Consider the following 21407-nt stretch of genomic DNA (forward strand, 5'->3'; position numbering starts at 1 on the left):
TGGCCACCCCTGATATATAGGATATAAATTTTATATTATACCTTGTAAAAAAATGGTGGTGCCTGTTTGATGGATTTACTGTTTATTGTTCGTAATTTCAGAGCAAACAGCTAAATCACTGTGCGGCAATCAATAGCTGTGACATGATTGGGAACATTAAAACTATGTTCCGGTTTGAAGCTGCTCTAGGTAACTGTTAAACACTTATTTATGCCTGGGTGGATGTCAGGCCTATTTTAATACTCACGTGGGTGTTGGTTTTTCACATAGCATGTCTAATACTTATTCTATGTTTTATGTTATGTATGGGTTATATTATCAAATATATATTTTTATTTTGTTATTTGTTGGCCTTGAAATTAAATTGCATCTTGTAGTGCTATCATAGGTCTAGGTCGGTTTGAGAATAAAACTTCTCAACCGAAGAGATAATAGTTGACAAAACAATAGCTCTTCAAAAATTGAAATAGATATTTTTTGTGCTGAATTATTGATTGTATACGTCGACCTAGATGAGTTTTTGTGAAGAAATTCTAAGAGATTATAACGTTTTCAAACGCTATTGAAGTTACTTGCTGTTATAGCCTACTGCTGAACCATGCCATAAACACTCAGGTGGCGTGTGTTTGCAGGTTTGAATCAGGTTGGGATATATATCTGCGAGAGGATTGCTGGACTCATCGCCGCCGTGGAGTGGTCCACGTAACCAATAGTCGGTTAGGCCTTTCTTCATCAATTCAATGCACCTGAAACAAGTAACAGGAAAACTAATCCTATACCCGACATGGACTGGTAACCGCGCGAGAGGCTGTGGTTCGCTATCTGATTAAGCAGTCTTATCGGCTTACCTCTCCCCCGGGACATATATTGTATGTAAATCCCGTTATTCGAGCATGGTTCCGAAATCTAAATACAGTTCATGAACGTGCACCTTAATCAACACAGTAACTCTATCAGTTCTTTATTTGTAGTACAAACTTTACTGGCAAAGAGATTCCTTTCATGATATCTTTTTGTATTTATTGAAAAGATCTTCTTAGGAGTAGATATCGGAGATGTTATTCGGTTGCAGTTATGGTCATTTTCCGTGTGACTTACTTTTTCTACGACCTTGCGAATTATTAAAAATGAAGGACGACAAATCATGCACAACTGTTTAAATTTGACCTATGAACGAATGAATATTTTTTTCACTTCGGAAAGCTTTTTGAGATGTCATCAGATCAATGAGATTCTGGAGACTCGTCGAATAGCTTATCTATACAATCATAAGTTTCTGACGGGGTAGATCATAAATAATCCTCATATAAACAAAAAAGTTTGTGTCTGCAGTCTGGGTGAGAAGCATTTGTAGTTATAACTTGTATATATACTTGATTTTACTTGAAAGGGTCCACAATTCAGGATAAATCATTAGAACAAGGCACCGAAGATTTGGAGATAGTTTCTGACTTATGCGACATTTGTCTTTTCTGTTTAGACATATAGCTCTTCAATTACCTAAAGCCAACAATTATTATATTTGACACGGAAAATAAGTTTGCATTGTCATAATAGCTCGCTTGGATAAGCTAGGCCTACTACGTTCAGTGGAGAACTATCTTAACAGCAAAATGAGGCAAATGCAGTTTAGTTTGCAAAAGTCTCTCCGTACCGAGAAAAAATTCAAGTAGTGTGTTTTTACGTTATAAAGCATCCAAGTCATTAGTATGCAAACACAAATGTTAATTTTTGAGGTCATCGGTTGAGTACACCTGTTTGTAAGTGTTTGCAAATACAAATATACTTGATAATAGTTCTTGCAGCAATGAATGCAAGTCTATATCCGGAGCGATATGGTGAGATTGCAAAGTTTGATGCTTTTACAACACGTAGCCTATATCTAATATTTTCACCAAGTCGGCGATCTACTTGTTATATCAATTATGTAGCGAGATTGACTAATATTCGACTTTAATATAAAGATCTTTGATGATTTTCTGCATCTCATAGGTGAGTTGTCGTAACATGGATCCCCGAGTAGGATGGACAGGTAAAACAAATCCCCGTAAAGCGTTTTGCCTGGTAGATTGACATTGTGTGAACAACTTCACCGAAAACTTAACGGGGACGTAGGCTACTGGTTGGGGGACTTTTCTGGAATTTATTTCAAGTCAAATATAAGATTCCGAAGCATGCTCGGGATTCTGCCAAAGTTATTAATGCTCATGTAATTGGGATGGAGTCGATAAATTTTCCCAATCATCCGGTATTGATTTTTATTATAGGAAAAAATTGTTGATTTCTTTAAACTTTTCACACTCGTTTGAACATACTTTCCGGGTAAGCTTGGACAATGCATTTTGTGTCGATATTTTACAGAATAAAAACTCTGTTTCTACTCATTCAGTGCTAATTCGTTTTACAGCTAAAACGACCTTTGTTGCTGCTGACTAATTAAACTAGATTATCTATTTATTAGAATCTTAAATCTGAACGTAAAACAATATGTTAATAAGAAGTTTAGCATTGCTTATCTGGGATGGCATGGTAATTTTATATTACAGCTAAAGCTGAAAAACTCTGGATATTTTATTGCCCGGTTTAATACAACATATATTATATATGATTAATTTTAATTATACGATAAAAACATATAAGCACAAAATTATACATTTCAGCTCAGGTCAAAATGTTCCTAATAAACAAACAGCATAAGTTGCTAGAATATTTAGTCTGGTCAATCAAATCTCAACTCTTATTGCTAATTTTGCTTAGATAAATCTATTTAAAAGCGTTTAGAATATTTCAACACGGATAAGTTCTTTTCCCTTATTTCTTACTTCTATTAGAAGAAGTGTAGGTCTCGATCAATTGAGGACTTGTTTATTCCGTTTTTAATAAGAGCAATTTAGATCGAGTGAGGATGTTGTGTACTTCCGGTTTATAAAAAAAAATTGTAAAGTTGATGATGTTTTTGGGACCGATTTTACATGCAAATATTGTGAACATAATTTGATGACCTATTTCACATGAAAATTATTGTAAAATTCGTCGAATTGAAGTAAATATAAAATAAATTTGGTTATATAATCATTCAGCTTTATTGAAACTGGTTGATACAGAGACTCATCGTTTTTAACATTGACATCACCTCTTTATAGGAGTTTAATGAGGCGCTCTTTGAAGGCGCAGGAAAATATGAAAACACCGGGGAAAGAATTTCTGAGAAATACATAGAAATGTACGGACCCAACATCACAGACTATACGGAAAAATATTTGAAATATAAATGACCGACATTTGGTTTGGATGTCCATCAAAAGCGCTGGTACGGTGACATGAGAAATAAACAAGAGCATAAATGTAGCTTACACCAAAGCAGTTTTCAATAAAGTTTTTTTTTTGACAAGAAAACTAGAATTATATACAGGAGACAATTTCCTATCTGCGTGAATCCAATGTATAATCAACTATTTCCACGGCAGCGTTGTCGTTAAACACGATTCTGCGAATCTATTAAAGCAGTTTTCAAATTATTTGTATGTAACCCTTCCCCTTGTCTACCATTTCTACAAACTGCAAATTTCATTCACTCGTTGATATTCGAAACGATGGAAAAAAGATTATGAGAATATACTCAATAAACAAAGTGCTATTTTCTATTTTCTCCTGATAGTTACATTTCAAGGACGACGGAAGAATCTGTCTATTTCTACATCTTCAGTCACGCGCTTGACGGCAATAATTGTAAAGAACCTCTTGGAAACTTCTGCAGACATTCGTACCCCGGGCACAAACTATTCTTTGTGTTTAGAACCATGAAACATAGCGGGTTAGATTTGGTCTAATTTATTCAATTTAAGACGCATGCTATTAGAACAGACAATCGCCTCAATGGCGTTTTCTTTCTAACTTGTACATTGTACTTAAAATAATACGTAGGCTATAATGTTTTAGTTTAAGTGAACAAACTAAATTTACAAAGTATACTATGTTTACGCAGTATATTAATAACAATAAAATATTTGCGTGATACCTACCAAGAAATAACTCGATTGTAATTCGTTTTCGCTTTGCAGAACAGAATTTACACTGGAGTTTAAACAAGGTTAATTAAGGTTTGAAAACTATTTACATCTTATTGAAACAATACCTGATCATTTCCAGTAATGTGGAGTCTGGGAAAAAGTCTTATTCAATAGACTGTTAGGAATAACTATTCAATTAAATCTATGTTCAGTTTCTGTTGAAAATTATGACTTTGATTATCACCATGAAAAGGTACACTTCAATTTTAAATGCTTTTCGTCGATATTTACAACTTATGTCCATCTTGATTTATTTTCTAGGTTCATTCCAGATGACCATGATATCTTTGTGTCAGATCAATTTAGTACGTACTGGGGTAGTTTGGCTCGAACAGGTAGTTCTTCAGGTGGTCTAGAAGTTTCATTGCCAGGAAATGTTCAGGAATGGTATCAGTATTCAAAAACCTCTACACAAAACGGCAAGCCCTGGGTGAATATGAGAATCAACGATCCTTAGAGGTACCAGGAAATTGATTACTTAAAAGAAATCTGTGATTTTCGGGATAGCTTGTGCGTTTATGCAGATATTACAAATGAAGTAGATGTCTCTACAATGGCTTCGTTAACAACCACCGATTACAACACAGGGTGTTGGTGAACTAGAAACCACTAGTGGATCTAACACTCCCCTGCCTTTCCGAGTCGGCCCATTGCTTACGACATCGCTATGTGTCATTTTATTTTTCTAGTTTCTATTATTAATATTTTATGTTTTCCCGGGTTCAACAAAAACGTAATTTATTCGAAACCTATAGAGAGGTTTTATGAGATGTTTTATGAACCATAAAAAAAAGAGTATATATTCTTAATTTTAGAATCAAATGCATCTTACGAAAATTCCTATAAATTAGGTTGGTCACGCTGTCAAACGTTGTCACCTAAATATTTCGAAAAATATTTTATAATGCATATATTTATGACAATGAAAAAACAACGCCAAAAAATGTTGTTTTTATATATAGTTTTATATATAGCATTTTTTTTAATTTTAAACACTCATCAAAGAGCTACAAAAGTCTAAAAAGTTCTAACCAGGCTTATTTTAAAAACTACCCACTAAATTTCACATAGTTAAAAACACTGGCAAGAGACATTTGAACAAACAATTTAAAACGACTGTGACGTCACAAAGTTTTATTTGTTCAATGACTAATTCTGAAAAATTTGCATTGAAAGAATCGATATCACAAGAATGGATCTCCCTTTTGTGTACAAGCACTTCATGTTGGTAATTTTTCTAAAGATCTATCGAAGTGAGACCAGTGAGTTTGCTTTAATTATTTTGTGTTTTGATTAGCATCTTGGGCAATTATGAAAGCACTATGATGGCGTCGTATTTTAAATAATAATCTGTAATTATAAACGATTTCAATACGATCTTTACTCTAAAAACTACCAAAAGCAACAGCAACAAATATGAAGCGCTTAAAATAAATAGAGTCAGTAAGTCGGAGTGAAGAAATCGTTATTTTAATACCTTACTTGATTAGAACAAGGAAAATATGTACAGGGGTCATACTAATCACGAACACCTATGTTCTATTAGACAATACATTTTTGAGTGAATGACTAAGACTGACATACTATGAATTAAAAAAAATTATCACACTAGAATTTGTCTAATTATCAAAATTAAAATATTTGTGAATATTAGATGAGCAAGGACAAGGGAAAGTTGACAATCAACAAACAATTTTTAATAATAGCTGTTACGAGAAATCTTGTAATCAAAGTTACAATTTGAATTTTTAAAGATTTTAAACCTGTGCTTATTATTAATTTGGTCAGAATTCAATACAACAAATTTTGGAGTACTTTTCAATAATTTTGTCCATGACAAAGCACTGTTTGCAAAAGTACTGAATCGTTTTTTTCAGTAACCCGCAATTTTTTTATTGTAATTTCATCGTCACGTAACGCAAAGATGTATTGTTTGAATTTACTTTTTTCCAGTGTTTAACATAAATTTTGTCCACTGTCATTTGTTCTTCTTTAGTCGCATAAACACCATTAAGATTAGAATGTCTACAACTTCCAAACCACCAGCCACCCCTTTGCAGTCGCAAGCATTCGGGAGAGCGTATAGTATTACTGTGGTAGTCAAATGTGCTGAAAGTTTTCCCAACAATATATGCCATTGGTGATCTAATTTGAGGGGTACCCGTGCACGTTCCAATGCTAGTTATTCGGAAATCATCGTTTTCTGGATTTATATAAAAAGAATTGCATTCTGTGTAAGCATGAGCACCATCCCAATCTGTTAGGTCGATTCGTAATGCCAAGTTATTTTCCACCGTTCCAATTCTTTTCTGATGCAGTAAAGCGTCTAAATTATACAGGCCAACCCAATATTCTTTGCTTGGAAATCCAAACCCGTGAAGGTAATCATTCCAGCCCCGATCAAAATTTACTTCTCCATTTTTTCTACGCTGTATAACCATCCACCCGCGCTGTCTGCTGTATTTGCCGACAGTCTCCATGTCACAAAATATTGATATAAAACGATAACCAAGAAAAATCCATATTCGGTATACATCGCTATTGACATAGCCATCGGAAAACAACTGGTGGCAACCTGTAGAAAGTTGAAAGAAAATAAATAACTTCCAAATATTAACGTTTACCAAAGCATTCCATTTGATTGTAATTCTGCTCAAATTTTCGCTTGACAACATGAACAAAAGCTATTCATTCAGTCTTGGGTCGAATCGTAGTAATAATTGCGATGCATGGCCGTGGCGCATTTTGAGAGCTAAGACTACTACATTTCAAGCTTACCAATATTGTTAAAATTGTTTGATAGATGTACAATCCGTTTCGAATCTCTGCTGAAAAACAGTTGCTTAGTTCAGTGGTTCTCAACCTTTTTTAGTTTGTGGACGATTTCAAAAAAAAACTAATTTTGCGGACAGGTGAACTTTCAAAATCAACCCATAAGAGAACCACTGAGCTCAGTTCATCCATTGACTTGAACTATATTAAAGCATAAAATTAATAGCACTAGACTGTGCTTTATATATTACATGATGTCTGAAATATTTATAACAACAGGACATTTATATAAAAATAATTAAACCTGTATAAAGTTTTTCAATTCTCGGGTTCAATTCATCCGTAGTATTTCTGTGACCAAAGGCATCACAAGTCCTATTCAAATGCATCGAGTCATTCAATTCAGCCACTCGTACTACCAATGCCTTTAATTGCTTTTGAATAGCATTGGCACTTATAATCATGCCGTCATTGGGTGAAGTCATGCATGTATCGGCCATCAAGATATATAGAAAAGATAAAAGCAACCTATTCATAATTTTATGTGTATCTGAAATGAAACAATGTGTTTTTTATCGAGTATTAGGAAAAACACATGTCATTTCTCTATCTTAAATATTGTTGACGTTTACAGTGCTGTCAATACATTCTTATTCATGATTAAATCATCATTTCTCATTAAATATATATATTAAAATAATTTCGCCGAAGAGATTATTTGAGCGCTACTTATTATTACCCATCTTTAAACAAGAAAAAGTTCCAGCCACGTAATTCAGAAAACTGAGCTAATTTCTTTACAATCGGCTTCAAATTAGAGGGAATGGGATTTCCTATTAATTTCTAGAAAAGACGAAAGTCGAAGAGACAAAAATCACAAGGGATAATCAGAGTTTTGACGCCACACCTACGTCCAACGATGGTCTAACTCAGTGGTACCCAACCGCCGGTCCGCGAAGCTTTTTCGCCGGTCCGCGGGAAATTTCATTTCGTTGTTTTCCTACCGTCTCAATCGCTTTACCGAAGTCGAAAAGACGAAGTTACGTTGGTTTATTACGCAATTTCTTTTCCGCCGTCATATTGCTGTTTGATACGTGCGGTATAGCCCGGCGACGTCTTAGTGCCGAGTAATCACACTTTTCGTTTTTTCGGTTCCGATTCATCGCGAGGCGCACCGTAAAATCTCGCCAGATTTAGAAACCTGCAAATCAGCATGCGTGCTTTTTCCGTTCTGCATGCTTTTCTTGATTATTAAGTTGAAGTTATGTTAGTTTATTACGCAATTTCTCTTGCGCCGTGATATTGGTGTTTGATAAGTGCGGTATTAATAGTCCGGCGACGTCTTGGCGCCGAGGCTTTTCGGTTCCAGATTCATCGCGAAAGCGTTCCGTCAAATCTCGCAAGATTCAGAAACCTGAAAATCAGCATGCGTGCTTTTTCTGTTCTGCATGCTTTTCTTGATAATTGATTCGAAGTTACGATGGTTTATTACGCAATTTCTCTTGCGCCGCCATATGGGTGTTTGATAAGTGCGGTATTATGGCCCGGCGATGTCTTGGCGCCGGCGCCGAGGCTTTTCGGTTCCAGATTCATCGCGAAAGGGCTCCGTCAAATTAACTGCAGAGAGATTAATATGATGAACACGATAAAATCTCTACCTTACAGTCCAGATTTATAAAAGAATCATTGTCACAATTCATTCTTGAGCTCTCTTGATAACGAATACCCATCGCTAAGTAATCGAGCAATCAAACTGTTGGCCGAATTGTCAACCAGTTACTTCTAGCTTTAAAACGAAGTAAATAAATTGACTGTGAGCCGCTGCATAGCTACGTGTTGCAAAACCTTTTTTGGTGCCTCGTTTGCAATCCTGTATTGAAAACGAAACAGTAGCAAAATTCTCACTGGAGTTAATTGTGTTTCTACATGATTAGGCATGTGCATGTTTTTTATGTTAGATGTGTGCCTTTTTTTATGCATAATGGGTGCCCAGCACTGCATTTTATTACGCAAATATATGTTATTATTTTATGTTCCACCCATTTCAATTTTTGGCCGCCATTATTTGATAGTTTTTCCTCATGTGAAATGTTTTTAAGTGTACCTTTTTTTTTCTAAAAGCATAGTGATTGCCCGACATTACGCAGATATATGTTATTATTTTCTGTCCCACTCATTTCAATTTTAACATTTTTTAACATGTATAACTGTAAACCACAATAAGCTTTCGCGACTGAATTTCCAAAACTGCATCATTGATCATTTCATTTTTACAGACGTTTTCGAACATGGTGAGGGGACCCTGTTTACACCTTTTTATCCAACGTGTGAAGGGACTACGAGCGAATTCTTATGGACATTCTCCCTGAAGCATCATCCTCTCGTTGTATTGAAATTTATGAACTTCGAAGTATTTCCGTGAGTATTATCTTTTTTTTCTGATGATTGATCCATGTTTCTGGTTAAATCTATCTCGATAACGGAACCCTTAAAACTTGACAGATGCACAGCTGCCAAAGTATACATCAAATATCCTCGAAAAAAAGATTTTTTTTGCGGCGAAAAAATTCCTAAATTGGTGCACACAGCAGAAAGTATCACAATATCTCTAGAATCCAAAAGTGGAAACTGTGGAAAAGGTTTTGAACTGCAATACGTCTTTCCCCGTGAGTCATTTTAGTACGGATCATATACGCTATATGACCGCTATAAAAATTTGTCTTTCTTCTTATATATTGATAGGACGTAAATTGTTTCGAAATTTGTTCTTATTTAGGTATTTATATTGAGCAAAACCCGTTGATGTCTAATCGAAACGTGTCATTTTACGTAACAATACCCGGATTACCAAAAGAAGTATCAGCTAATTGTGAAATTGATATTGGTGATGAATCACACGAATTAAGACTTTCTACCAATGTTCAAAAAGTCTACCATGTTTTTACATCTTCTGGAAGTCATAACTATGATACAGCGTGTTATTTAAGTCTGTCAAATGCAAGTAATTTTTTTGCCATGCTCGAAAGGCATGGTTCATTTCAAGTTCAAGACAGTTTGAATATTTCAACTTTCGTTTCGGGAATTTTCTTCTACAACGATATATCCAGCACATACTTGAGTGAAACAACAATAAGAGTTTATCATCAATTTGCATATCCGATTACATACAATTTGGTATTTGGAAATGAAGCAAGTAAGATTCTAACTAAAGAAGCAAAATATACTGATGAAACCGTGTATCAACGGTCTAATATGTCGATCTCCTTTGCCATTACAGAAGATATTCAGCAATTTCTAAGTCCAGGCTTGCATGAGGTAAAAATCATTCTTCAAAATGATGTTTCTGTAGTTGAATTGCCGTTTAATATTACTTTAAATAAGGCATTGAATGACGTCACTGTCGAGATACAAAAGTACGTCGATATTCACCCCGCCAAATTTCCTGTTATCGTCCGCATTGCGGAGGGATCCCCGGCTTATATTGAGATAAGCATGAAAAACGTAGAAAAAAACGGTATCATTTTCATTAATCTTATTACTTGTAAAAGTATGAAAGAGTGTAAGGAAGGCGTCACCATGGAACTCTTTGTCAACTCACCAGGGACGTTTGAAATCTTCGTGTCTGCAAATAACAGTTTGGGGGAATTAAAGTCAGTTCCAAAAACAGTGGAATGTTTTAATTTAGTACATGAGGTATTTGTTGTTTCTGGATCACCTGGTTATGTCGGAAAAAGACTGAAGATATTTGTTTTTTACAAGGTTTTCGCCGACAATGGAGTTTTCGATTTATTTATAACTGGAAATAGTGAGGTCTTATTGGATAAAAGGCTATCGAATCACGTGCGAAGTAATGCATCAGGATTTGCGGAAGAAAACGTGCAAGTTCCAATCAATCTAAAAGGATTCAAAGTCTTTGAAACAGAACAAATATTTCAAACAGAAGGAAATATTGAAATAGTTGCTAGAATGTCGACAACAAATAAAAAAGTCCAAATTGAAGACAGGTTCCTATTGAATGTGTTGAAAGATCAATCACAAATGTGTTTGTCAGCGATAAAGATTCGAGATGGCAACAAAGAAAATTACAATAATAGGACAATTCGTGTATTGAAGTCACTGGTTTTGACTGCAAGTGTCGAACTCCATTGCCAGCTCGACAATACCAACGTAGTAGAATATATGTGGTCCATTCACGAGGTAAGTGAAGGATTTGAGACTTATTCACTGTCGAGTTTGAATAAAACGTCAAACACCACCAAATGTAACAGGCCCAGTTGTGTTAGAGTTTTGAATTTTTTTTTATCCAAACCATATTTTGCTAATTTAAAAAAAAAATTATTGTATAATGAAAATGGAAAATAAGCAAATCCACGTTAGTAAAAATTGAGATAATTAGTTTCAACTATTGTTAAATTTTACCACATTCACGATCAGCAAAAATCACTATACTTTGTTACAATCAGGTTAAATCAAAGAGCGAACTACCAAAAGACGCGAACAAAGTTGGCATCAATGACCTCGATTTTACTCAGAATGAGCTAGTAATTAAACAAGGAAAATTACTACCCGGAATTTATATCATGAAAATAACTGCCTCAACTCGCGATAAAAATGGACAAACTTCTGGCAAGGTTTTTGATTACACAGCTATTGAAGTACCTACACTTTCATTGAAAGCTAAGATCTGTGGCGCTTTCAAATTGGAAATTGGTGAGTTATATCATTTGATTTTGAAGCAGTTTTAGGTACATGAAGTCGCTTATTATTTTACCTAAACTTTTGTCGTCGACAAAACTTTTTATTGAAAATGTTTTTCTTTTTTTTTCTACAAAAATTAAATTATCAAAAAATATTCTATTTTGTTCGTGAAGTGCTTCTTTCCTACTAATTAAATAAGCAGGCAATTCTTGTTTACAAAATTTAAAAAATTTGTAAAGGAACTTTTTTGCTTTCATATGTCTGCTCAGCATAGCTATTTTTCTGTTAACTTTAACATAAAACTAAATAACTGTCTTCAAATAGGCCAAGATATAAAAGAATTCAAATACGATGCCTCCTGCACACCAAGCTCTAATACTCTTGTACTTGCATACAAATGGTGTTGTGCAATATCAAATATTGACATTCCTACCGATAAGAGCGTGGGAACGTACACGAATAAAGGTTCTTGCTTCAAAGGGAGGCCAGCATGTTTTTCAACCACAGAATCGGGACAAATTAAAATTTCAAATACTGTGATAAAAGACAAATTTTTCCTTCGACTTTTCGTTAGTGCAAATAATTTTGATGATGGAATTGCAGATCAAGAAATCACCGTATTGTCTCAATCAGTGCCAATAGTAAACATTGTGTAAGTTTTATGATATTATAATACAATGAACTGACTTAATCCAAATCGTCATGACAGTGTGTAGTTTATATAAAAATTAAGTCAATTGCCTCGCTAAAAATCTTTACTTGATACATGCAAGACTATTCCTATGTTAATTCCACTTACTTCCTGTTTCAGATGTTGGTCAAATTGCGCAAACGAGATTAATTCACAAGATTCTTTGATATTGCAAATAGAATGCGAAAGATGTATTAAATTTCAATGGACAATCATTGATTGGAAAGATGATGTCGTACAAGAATGTAACTCGAGTGACTTCTGTCAAATTATGACGGGCATTCTCACACACATCGGAGAAGTTGTTGAAGTGAAAGTTGAAGGTTCGCCATTCTGAAGTGGTGTAATTCTTCCTCTTATTTCATATGATAAAGTGGTCACTTGTAAACAAGTTGTACCCGCGTGTACATAATCTTAAATAAAAATTCAGCCGGAATAATCAAGATATTCATTAAACGTAATGTTTTTTCATGACCTTAGGTAAATTAATTATTATGTCAAAAATAAATAAATATTAGGTATATGATGTTTGAACTGAAACTTTATCAGCAGATAACAAATATAAATTCTATTATACATCTGAAATTCACGCTAACTATCATACGAAAATTGATTAAAATTGTGTTGTCATTTTCGGAATAATGATATAAATTATCACTGTTCTAGAAGCAATATTTTCTTATATAATTGAAATAAATGTAAATCAACATCACATTTTTGCATTCAAGGTATTGATGAATTTGGACGGAGTGCTGCATCCACATTTCAAAGCTTTATAAAGACATTTTCATCAAACGTGACCTGCGAATATGAACCTCAATCTGGATTTGCCTTTGTTACACAATTTCGTGTATCATGTTCAATTGAAGAAACTGATAATTTTATTTATCAATTCTTCTTATTGAATGAAGGTAAATTTTAATTTTTGCTCTCGGTGCTAACAGTGAAATCATATTTTGCATTCTACTCTTGGTAAATAGATCTCACACACTGTTCACCATGAGTTAAAATAGAAAATACGTTAAATTGTTAACCTCTGATCAATTCGATGGTATTCGACTCTGTAATTTAAAAAAGGGGTATGGATCTTTCAATTGATGGTCAATTTGATTTACTTCATTATAGTATATTCTATTTAGATGGCACAAATCCTTTGCTACAGCATGGATATGACGACTCATTAGAAAACCTTATTCTTCCTCCCGGACTCACGCATATTGGAATTCAAGTCTGTTCGTCAACGAATGCTTGTACTAAAACAAAAGTTTCCATTGAAGTAAAGTCGGCCCCTGATGAAATTGCTGAAAAGATCATCAAGGATATTCCAACACAAATATCTAACGCGATCAATTCTGGAAATTTACAACAAGCCGCAAAATCTGCAGCATTATTATTGGAACATGTTGAGCTGAACATTGAAACGGTTAGTAACTGTAGTCTTCTTTCATATACTGATTGTTCACACTTTGCACTTGTGCTACGTTACAACATGTCGATAACGTTACAATTTGCGTTTTGTGTTAATTCACATATATATTTATGATGAGAAATTGAAGTTCATAATCTATAAAATAAAGCAGTGCTTCTAAGAAAAAAAAATTTTTGGACTTTATTCACATAACAAAATTACATCACACAAAAGTAAAATTTTATGTTAAAATAGACATATTTAATCTTCATTTCCTCATTTCATTAAATTTTATCTAAAATAAAATAACGAAAATTATTAGCTACCTATAAAAATTAACAAAATGATTAATATATATATTTGAAAATCTGTATTTAGAAAGTACAAATTACTACGAAGTTCGCCAATTCACATTTCTCATCGACGGAGTCGGCTAAACAAATGTCAGACGTTTTACAAGAATCGATTAAAGATTCAGGGAAGTTACCAACGGATGTTATTGTAAGTGTTGACAACTATAGTAAACATTCTATTCAAGTATAAATGTTCACTTTCAAGATAAATAAATGTGTTTATTGTATTTGAGAAAAATTTAGTAGAAAAACTGACAGAAATACAAGAATGGATTCGTGATGACGAAGAATCATCGTCTGATATTTTGAAATCAGTTGCGTTATCTTCTATGCATCTATCATCCAATTTGATGGAATCAATGCCGGATTTTAATGAGGTTAACAATTTTGATTACTAGATATCATAAGATGTGGGGACTTGATGTAGTCTCGTTACTAGATCAATATAGGCTACAACACACAGGATTGGTTAACACTTGAAACAGGCATTCCAATTTTATCATTTATTTCGAATAAAAAAAAAAACGATTAGTCGAAGGCTTGAAAAAATATTTATGTCTGTTATCAGATTTCAAACATTCACTTAGGACTATTTTCTCACTGTTCAGCATTATATCAAAATTGAATTTAAAACTCTTTTGAATAGCTATGGCGTAACAATCAAAAGTTTTTAAGTAAAACAACACAGATGAACACTCATTCCAATATTTATAATTGTCATCATCCTCTAAGATTCTGCAATGCAACACAGTGAGCACGAAAAAGTCAGGAAATTGAGTCCTATATTTCGAATAAAAGCATTTCTTATATTTGAATAAACGATATAATTAGAAATACATATGATTAATTTATATGTCATTTCTCGGTACCAACAGCCTATGGTATTAATTTCATTTAAATCTCACCGCAAACTCGATACCATGTTTTCTTTTTTTAGACCTCAAGCACCCGTAGTTCATACTCATCACCATTGTTTCAACGTACAGCATCAGTCATAGATCAGCTAGGCTCCGAGATTCTAAAAACTGTTACACCTGGAGAGGAACCGATCAATGTAACAACGTCAGCGTTCAAAGCGAATTTAAGAAAAATGGAAAGAAACTCTAGTATGTTCGTCTAAACTCTAAAGTCTAAGTCTATACTATAGAAATGTCATACTATTCCAAAAATAGTTGTTAAATTCATTTATTAGTTTAATACAGAATTTTGCTTGCAACATTTCAATCTCTATATATAAACTGAAAAATATTCTAATATTCATAAAAAAAATTTGACACAGCTATTTATTCAAAACAGGTTTATCTATGAATGGCGAATACGTCAAAACAAGAATTGATTGTGACTGGTCAAGCATAAGACAAACAGAAACTATCAATCTGCAGGTAACTCATTCGCTGTTATCGGATATTAGCATCAACGAAAAATCTAATATCTGTGACGTTAAGAAAACTTTTGCATCACTGAACCAAATAGTTGTGAAAGTTACCTTCGTTATCATTTGTTTCTATTTGAATAAAATCAATCGAGCTCCAAAATTTGCTTCGGTAATTTCCTTTTTCCAACCATTCATTCGTTTAATAAACTACCTACAATCAAATTAAGTTTTTTTTTTCATTTTATAGCTTTTGCTACAAATCCTTTTATTATTATTGCCTTTTGAAAAAACAAATTTAGTAATGGCATATAGCTCATAGATATCATTTTCAGGTTATTCGATACTTTCCAACTAAAGCAAGATTCAACACAAAAACGTCTGAAGTTGATGAAGTTGCATCAATTTCACTTTCAACAACTCATAAAACTCACAACTTATTGAAACCAATAACAAATCCACTGATTCCTTCAAAACCTGTTCAAATTTATCTGCATGCCGACAAGCATATTCCTGATTCTTCTATAGAAATGGAATTTAAAATCAAGGACTACAAGAATGACGTTCAAAATTTTACGTTAGGCATTCAAACTTTTGAAAACATGTTCGTCAATGTTCGTCTGCATTCTAAAAATCTTCCGGAGAATGTAACGTTGAATGTTACAATTAGGAATGAAATTGGAAATATCGAATCACATATATTGACCAAAGCAGGTAAAATCTATATGATGATCTCTTACTTCTATCTTTCTTGTTCTACCGAAAAAGTTTTGTTCATATTTCCTATTTGGTGATAACAAACTTTTTCAATGTTCTTTATATGTTTTAATCAAGATGTGGTCGCCTATGTTTACCAAAGTTGCCATTATTTTTGCCTTAAAGCTAGCATAGACGGTATCTTTGCTATCGTTATAAATGTCGTTTTTCCGTATCTACCACAGATTTCTCAAATCATAGTTATGCATGGAAACTGCATTTTCATGACAGAGGAAAAATAAACCATGAGTTTATTATTCTTGCATCTACGACAGAAGATTCCAATCAATCTCGTATAAATTTTATTTCAAATCGCGATAGCGCTACTACTGATAATATTGCAACTGCTTCAAACTCTAGTCTTAATTTGATAAATACAACTGTCGAATCCAAAACAACTATCAAAGACACAACTTCAACACCTGAGATTAGGTTTAACTTAACGATGAAAATATACGCAATGAAGTGTATGCGTTGGGACGATATGATAAAAGATTGGACCACATCATTTTGCAAGGTTGGTAGAAGTCGGTTCATTCATATTAATAATCAACCGAGAATATTGGGTTTGCTAATCGCTGTCAGTATTAACTTTATAATCTTTGCAATAAGGCAACATCTGGAAATGAATCAGACAATCTAGATTGGTGTGAATGTGATCTGAGTCAAACACAGTCTGGGAGATTAAGTGGAACATCAACATCCTTCAATATTTTTTCATCAAAGCTTCTTGTCTTCTCACCGCCATTACCAAACAAAATTGAACTAAACGTTGTTGAGTACATCAACAACACAGGAGGAGTGGATGTAAGAATATGACTAGTTTGTATTATTGCTACTGACTTTTTCCTCGTAACAAATACATATTTCTCAGAATGATACTGATAGCGATGAATGAAAATTTGGGATCTTGTATACAAAATAGTTTTTATACAACAATATGTTTTAAAGTTATATAGGCTTGGGTGTTACCTATAACTGTATTCACTATCAATTAGACACTGTTAAAGCTCATTTTTTAGGGTAAAATGCAACAATTTATCAAAGTACACTTTTGAAAATCAATCGTACATAACTTTAATATGTTGTTATTTTGTCTTCCCTACTTCCCTAGGTCGAAGAGACGATTGAAAACATCAAGGATGAATTAGAACAAAACCCGATAGTGCTGATCGTTATTTCTATTATTGTGATTGTCTTCAGCGGAATGATAGTATGGGCCAGATATCAAGATAAAATTACAAAAAACTTGGTAACTTGTTTGCTTATTTTAGTTTCTTAAAACGTTTCGTGGCACAGAAGAAGAATTCTAAAATATATGAAGGTTTTACATGCGCATAAAATTCATGTTATTGGAATTTTCAAAATCTGAAGACATTTCGTTTTAGCTTTTGATATACTTCGAATGAAACTTTAGCCTTAAGCAAATTTTTTAAATAAATATGAACAATTTGGACCAGCGACTATTCTTTCTAACTATGCATTTTATTCACATTCCATTTATTTATTTTATGAGATGATTGTAAGATTGTAAGATTATTTAAACTTTTTGCATAATGATTTAGTAAATATAAATTTGATTTATTCGTTTTATATGTTTTTACACAATTTCCATATTGTTTTAACATGGATTTTCTCAAGGTAAGAATTCATAATATACTCCCTGATCGATAAAGAATTGTTATGAATTTCGATTTCAGGACCAATACGTGGAAGTGTGCGATAATGTTCCTTTCGTTTCATATCGATATCTAATGACTGTGTTTACTGGGAGTCAAAAACATGCCGCACCAACATCAACAATTGCCGTAAAGATAAATGGAACAAACCAGCAAAGCATTTTGCATTTGTTGCAGGCAAACATCATAAACTTATTATAGTAAAAACGTATATTTTATGTATTACCAAATTATTTGAAATTTTGCTCATAACAAAATAATCGTATAACTGTCGCAAACACACTACGAAGAAAGGATGGCATTATAATGATTACTATTTGGGTTCGATTCTACTCGGTTACATTATTGCTCTGTGCAGCTAAAAGAGATTGTCGTAGGTTTATGAAATGTAGATCATTTTAAGCTAAGATAGTGAATACTTTTGCAGAAGCACGATGATACAATTCATTTTCTATCACGCGGAAATGTCGTCACATTTCTGATGACATCACTGCGATGTGTAGGTGATATCACATCTATGAATATTTGGCAAGATGGAAAGGGAAGCAACCCAAAATGGTAAAATTGAATTCGATTATACAATATGGAGCATAACCTAAATTGAAAGTGAACATATATATACAGTACATGTTATTTATATGTTTATACAGTGCTTCATCTACCTAATAATTGGTATGTTTGTATGACATTACAGGTATATTGAACGGCTTGTTGTTCGTGACTATGAAACTAATGAATGTTGGTTTTTCCTGGCAAACGAATGGTTGAACGACGAAGAACCGTTTGCTGAACCGATGGAACTTGTTTTATATCCTGCAACAATGAAGGAACTACATTCGTTTCGAAACATATTCCTTATAAAAGTATCATATTATTTAAAAGATAGGTCAGTTGAATGTAGGTCAAAATGAAGGAACTCCATTCGTTTCGAAACATATTCCTTATAAAAGTATCATATTATTTAAAAGATAGGTCAGTTGAATACGTCAATATTTCCTTTTAAATTAATACTGGCAATGGGAATACAATAAAAATGTACTGCAGCGCCTTTTTCTGTGTTTTAGAAATTTGCCGTTAATTGTTATTTTTTGCAGTCACATTTGGTACTCTATCTTTGCACTACGAGAATGGTCTTGTTACAATATGAATAGAATTGAACGGGTTGGCTGCTGCTTTCTTCTTATAATGATGATCATCGTTACGTCACTAATGTTTCATGGACGGATTGGAGATGATTATGATATATTGAATTTATTATCAGCATCTAATATCATTGCAGGTAATCGCCGTCTATAATAATACGTCATAATACTAATAACAAGATTTGGAACAGCAGGTCGTGACTGAAAACAAAATATTGAATAAAATATCGTTTTTTTTTCAGGTTTGGAAAGTGGTTTATTGTGTTTTCCCATCACATATATTGTCTCCGTAATGTTTCAATCTTCAAGAGCTCGTGACTCTGTAAACTCCCTCGGCAAAGAGAACATGTCGCTTGAAACGATTTCGCAAAATTACTTAGCATCGAAAATGAAGTTGTTCAACGACGAGCAAAGGAAAAAGTCATCAAATTCACATTTGCAAACAACATCAAATCGCTCTCGCATAACGGGCCGTAAATTCTCGAATATGCCAAAGTCTAGGAACCACAGAGGTGCGGAACTCAGGAAAAAGTTGTCGACAGAGAAAATATCACCTCACCCCTCAATGGAGGGTTTGAACTCAGAGAAAATATTAGTTTTTTCGAACAAAAAGAGAAAAGCTTCGCGTGATCAGCGTTCGAATATGAAGCAAAATAGTAACCACAAACCGAAAAGACAAGAAGTGCGAACGTTCACGGAAAGAAGGAAATCGAGGAACTCACAAAATATGAAGATTCCAAAACCTTCCTCACATATAAGCAATTTCAGGTACAGAGAATAATCATGTATCGTTAATAAACTCATATATGCAAGGTTGTACGAAGTGAGCAGAATTACTGTTTTCTTACTGAACGATTATTTTTATTTAGTTTTACGCAAACGGAAATTGCAATTATGGATGTTGACCCAAGTTCATCTGATTTCAAACCTCTTCCATGGTTTTTCCGATATATAGGATGGATGATAATTGGCGTTGTCAGCACTGGATGTTGCGTACTCAGCATTATTTACGGAATTTCATACGGATATAATGACACAATCAAATGGTGGGTGCATATTCAATAGTTGGTACTTGAAAACACTATTTTATAGATAAATATAGTTGCACAAAATAAGATGAGTTTTTGATGAAAATGATATCCAAAGACTAAATCATACATTTATGCTCATATGTATACGATACACTGTAATCGATTTGTATTATACTCCAAATAATTTATTCATTTAACTTGTTTGACTCACTTGTGTTCCAGGTTAATTTCCCTTCTATTTGCAATATTGGAAAGTATTTTCATTCTTGAACCGATCAAGTGTATTATTCTTGCTTATATTGCTGTAATAAGTAATCCGAGATTGGATGTATCAGACTGGATTCCACCACTAAAAAGAAAAGGTTATGTCAATTAATAAGTATGCAAGTACATTATAGGCATAATGCTATCGCGCAATTGAATATTATGAAATCACATTGCAGTCCGCATCACTGAATTATTCCATATATACATGTATAGTAACATGACAACAACGCAATTGCGTAAAATGTATTCAGTTGAAAATAAAGTGTTTATTTTTAATTTCTTAATATATAAATATGGATCATATTTGTACAAATATTAACTGTACCTACAACACCAATGTGTCCATCTTTTTATAATTACATTTTTTATCCTATCTCGATGTGATCTATTGCATAAATACATTGCATGTTCTCGATATTAAGCTTTACCACTGATAAATTTGCTATTATGCCTTTTCAGTTGTAATAAAGCGTCATGAAAATCCACGCGAAGTATTGAAAGAATTGATAAAAGAACGTAAAACGAGCCCAATTTATAAAGGACCTGTTTCGAAAAATGAGAAAATGCGCAGCATGGAAAGAGACCGAAATTCACAAATCACAAATACTAGCTCATGCGGTTCGCAATGAAGTTTGGTAGTCCAGATCAGGTAATGTAGTAAGTCGTTTCAGCATATCGTATACTAAACAAAGCAACATTGCTATTGCACCTGCGGAAATCTTTGAGTAAAAACGATAATATACTAGAATACTTTGGGTTGCTGTGACCATTGAGTGTTTACTCGTTTTATGAATTCGCATTTAAAGTAATTTATTATGTATATATGTATAATGCGACATTTGGTTAATCCGATATTCTTCTGCTTTTCTTTTTCAGCAATCAGGAAATGATCATCTGGAAGTTTACCACAAGATCTAATAGCAAATCATGATTGTACACTTCTTTTCGTGTCACAGGATACTAATTATAATTTGAAATTGCCGATATACCACGTAGAAAAAATATAACAAATTGATCGGAAATTTGTAATTTTTCTGAACTAAATGTTTGAGGAAATATTTGGGAACAACCTTTCGCCGAGAAATCCATTGGCGTTTTCAAACGCAATTTATTGAGACGAACATAATTTTCAATACTAACTGAACTTAGGAACTCACTTTAACTTTGT

The 21407-nt window shown here is 33.4% G+C and overlaps 2 protein-coding genes across 2 annotated transcripts; one reads left to right on the top strand and one right to left on the bottom strand.

Annotated features, from left to right (window-relative positions):
• Nucleotides 1-5962: 5962 nt before the first annotated feature.
• On the bottom strand, nt 5963-7358 carry LOC120341331 (microfibril-associated glycoprotein 4-like). The gene is made up of 2 exons (XM_039409819.2): nt 7147-7358; nt 5963-6645 (listed from the first exon to the last, which is right to left on the bottom strand). The coding sequence occupies exons 1-2, from the start codon at nt 7340-7342 to the stop codon at nt 5963-5965; spliced, it is 879 nt and encodes a 292-aa protein (XP_039265753.2). The 5' UTR covers nt 7343-7358.
• Nucleotides 7359-9644: 2286 nt separating this feature from the next.
• On the top strand, nt 9645-21251 carry LOC120341330 (uncharacterized). Its single transcript, XM_078120073.1, has 23 exons — nt 9645-11039; nt 11306-11552; nt 11865-12192; nt 12352-12554; nt 12960-13142; nt 13371-13654; nt 14018-14140; nt 14226-14369; nt 14930-15098; nt 15289-15374; nt 15700-16078; nt 16306-16637; nt 16733-16927; nt 17235-17372; nt 17821-17976; nt 18227-18357; nt 18494-18685; nt 18894-19078; nt 19184-19709; nt 19811-19987; nt 20195-20334; nt 20699-20888; nt 21116-21251. Exons 1-22 carry the CDS (start codon nt 9645-9647, stop codon nt 20866-20868), a joined length of 5883 nt encoding a protein of 1960 aa, XP_077976199.1. The 3' UTR covers nt 20869-20888; nt 21116-21251.
• Nucleotides 21252-21407: the final 156 nt, after the last annotated feature.

This window comes from Styela clava, chromosome 14 (assembly GCF_964204865.1).
Source record: "Styela clava chromosome 14, kaStyClav1.hap1.2, whole genome shotgun sequence".
Lineage (NCBI taxonomy): Eukaryota > Metazoa > Chordata > Ascidiacea > Stolidobranchia > Styelidae > Styela > Styela clava.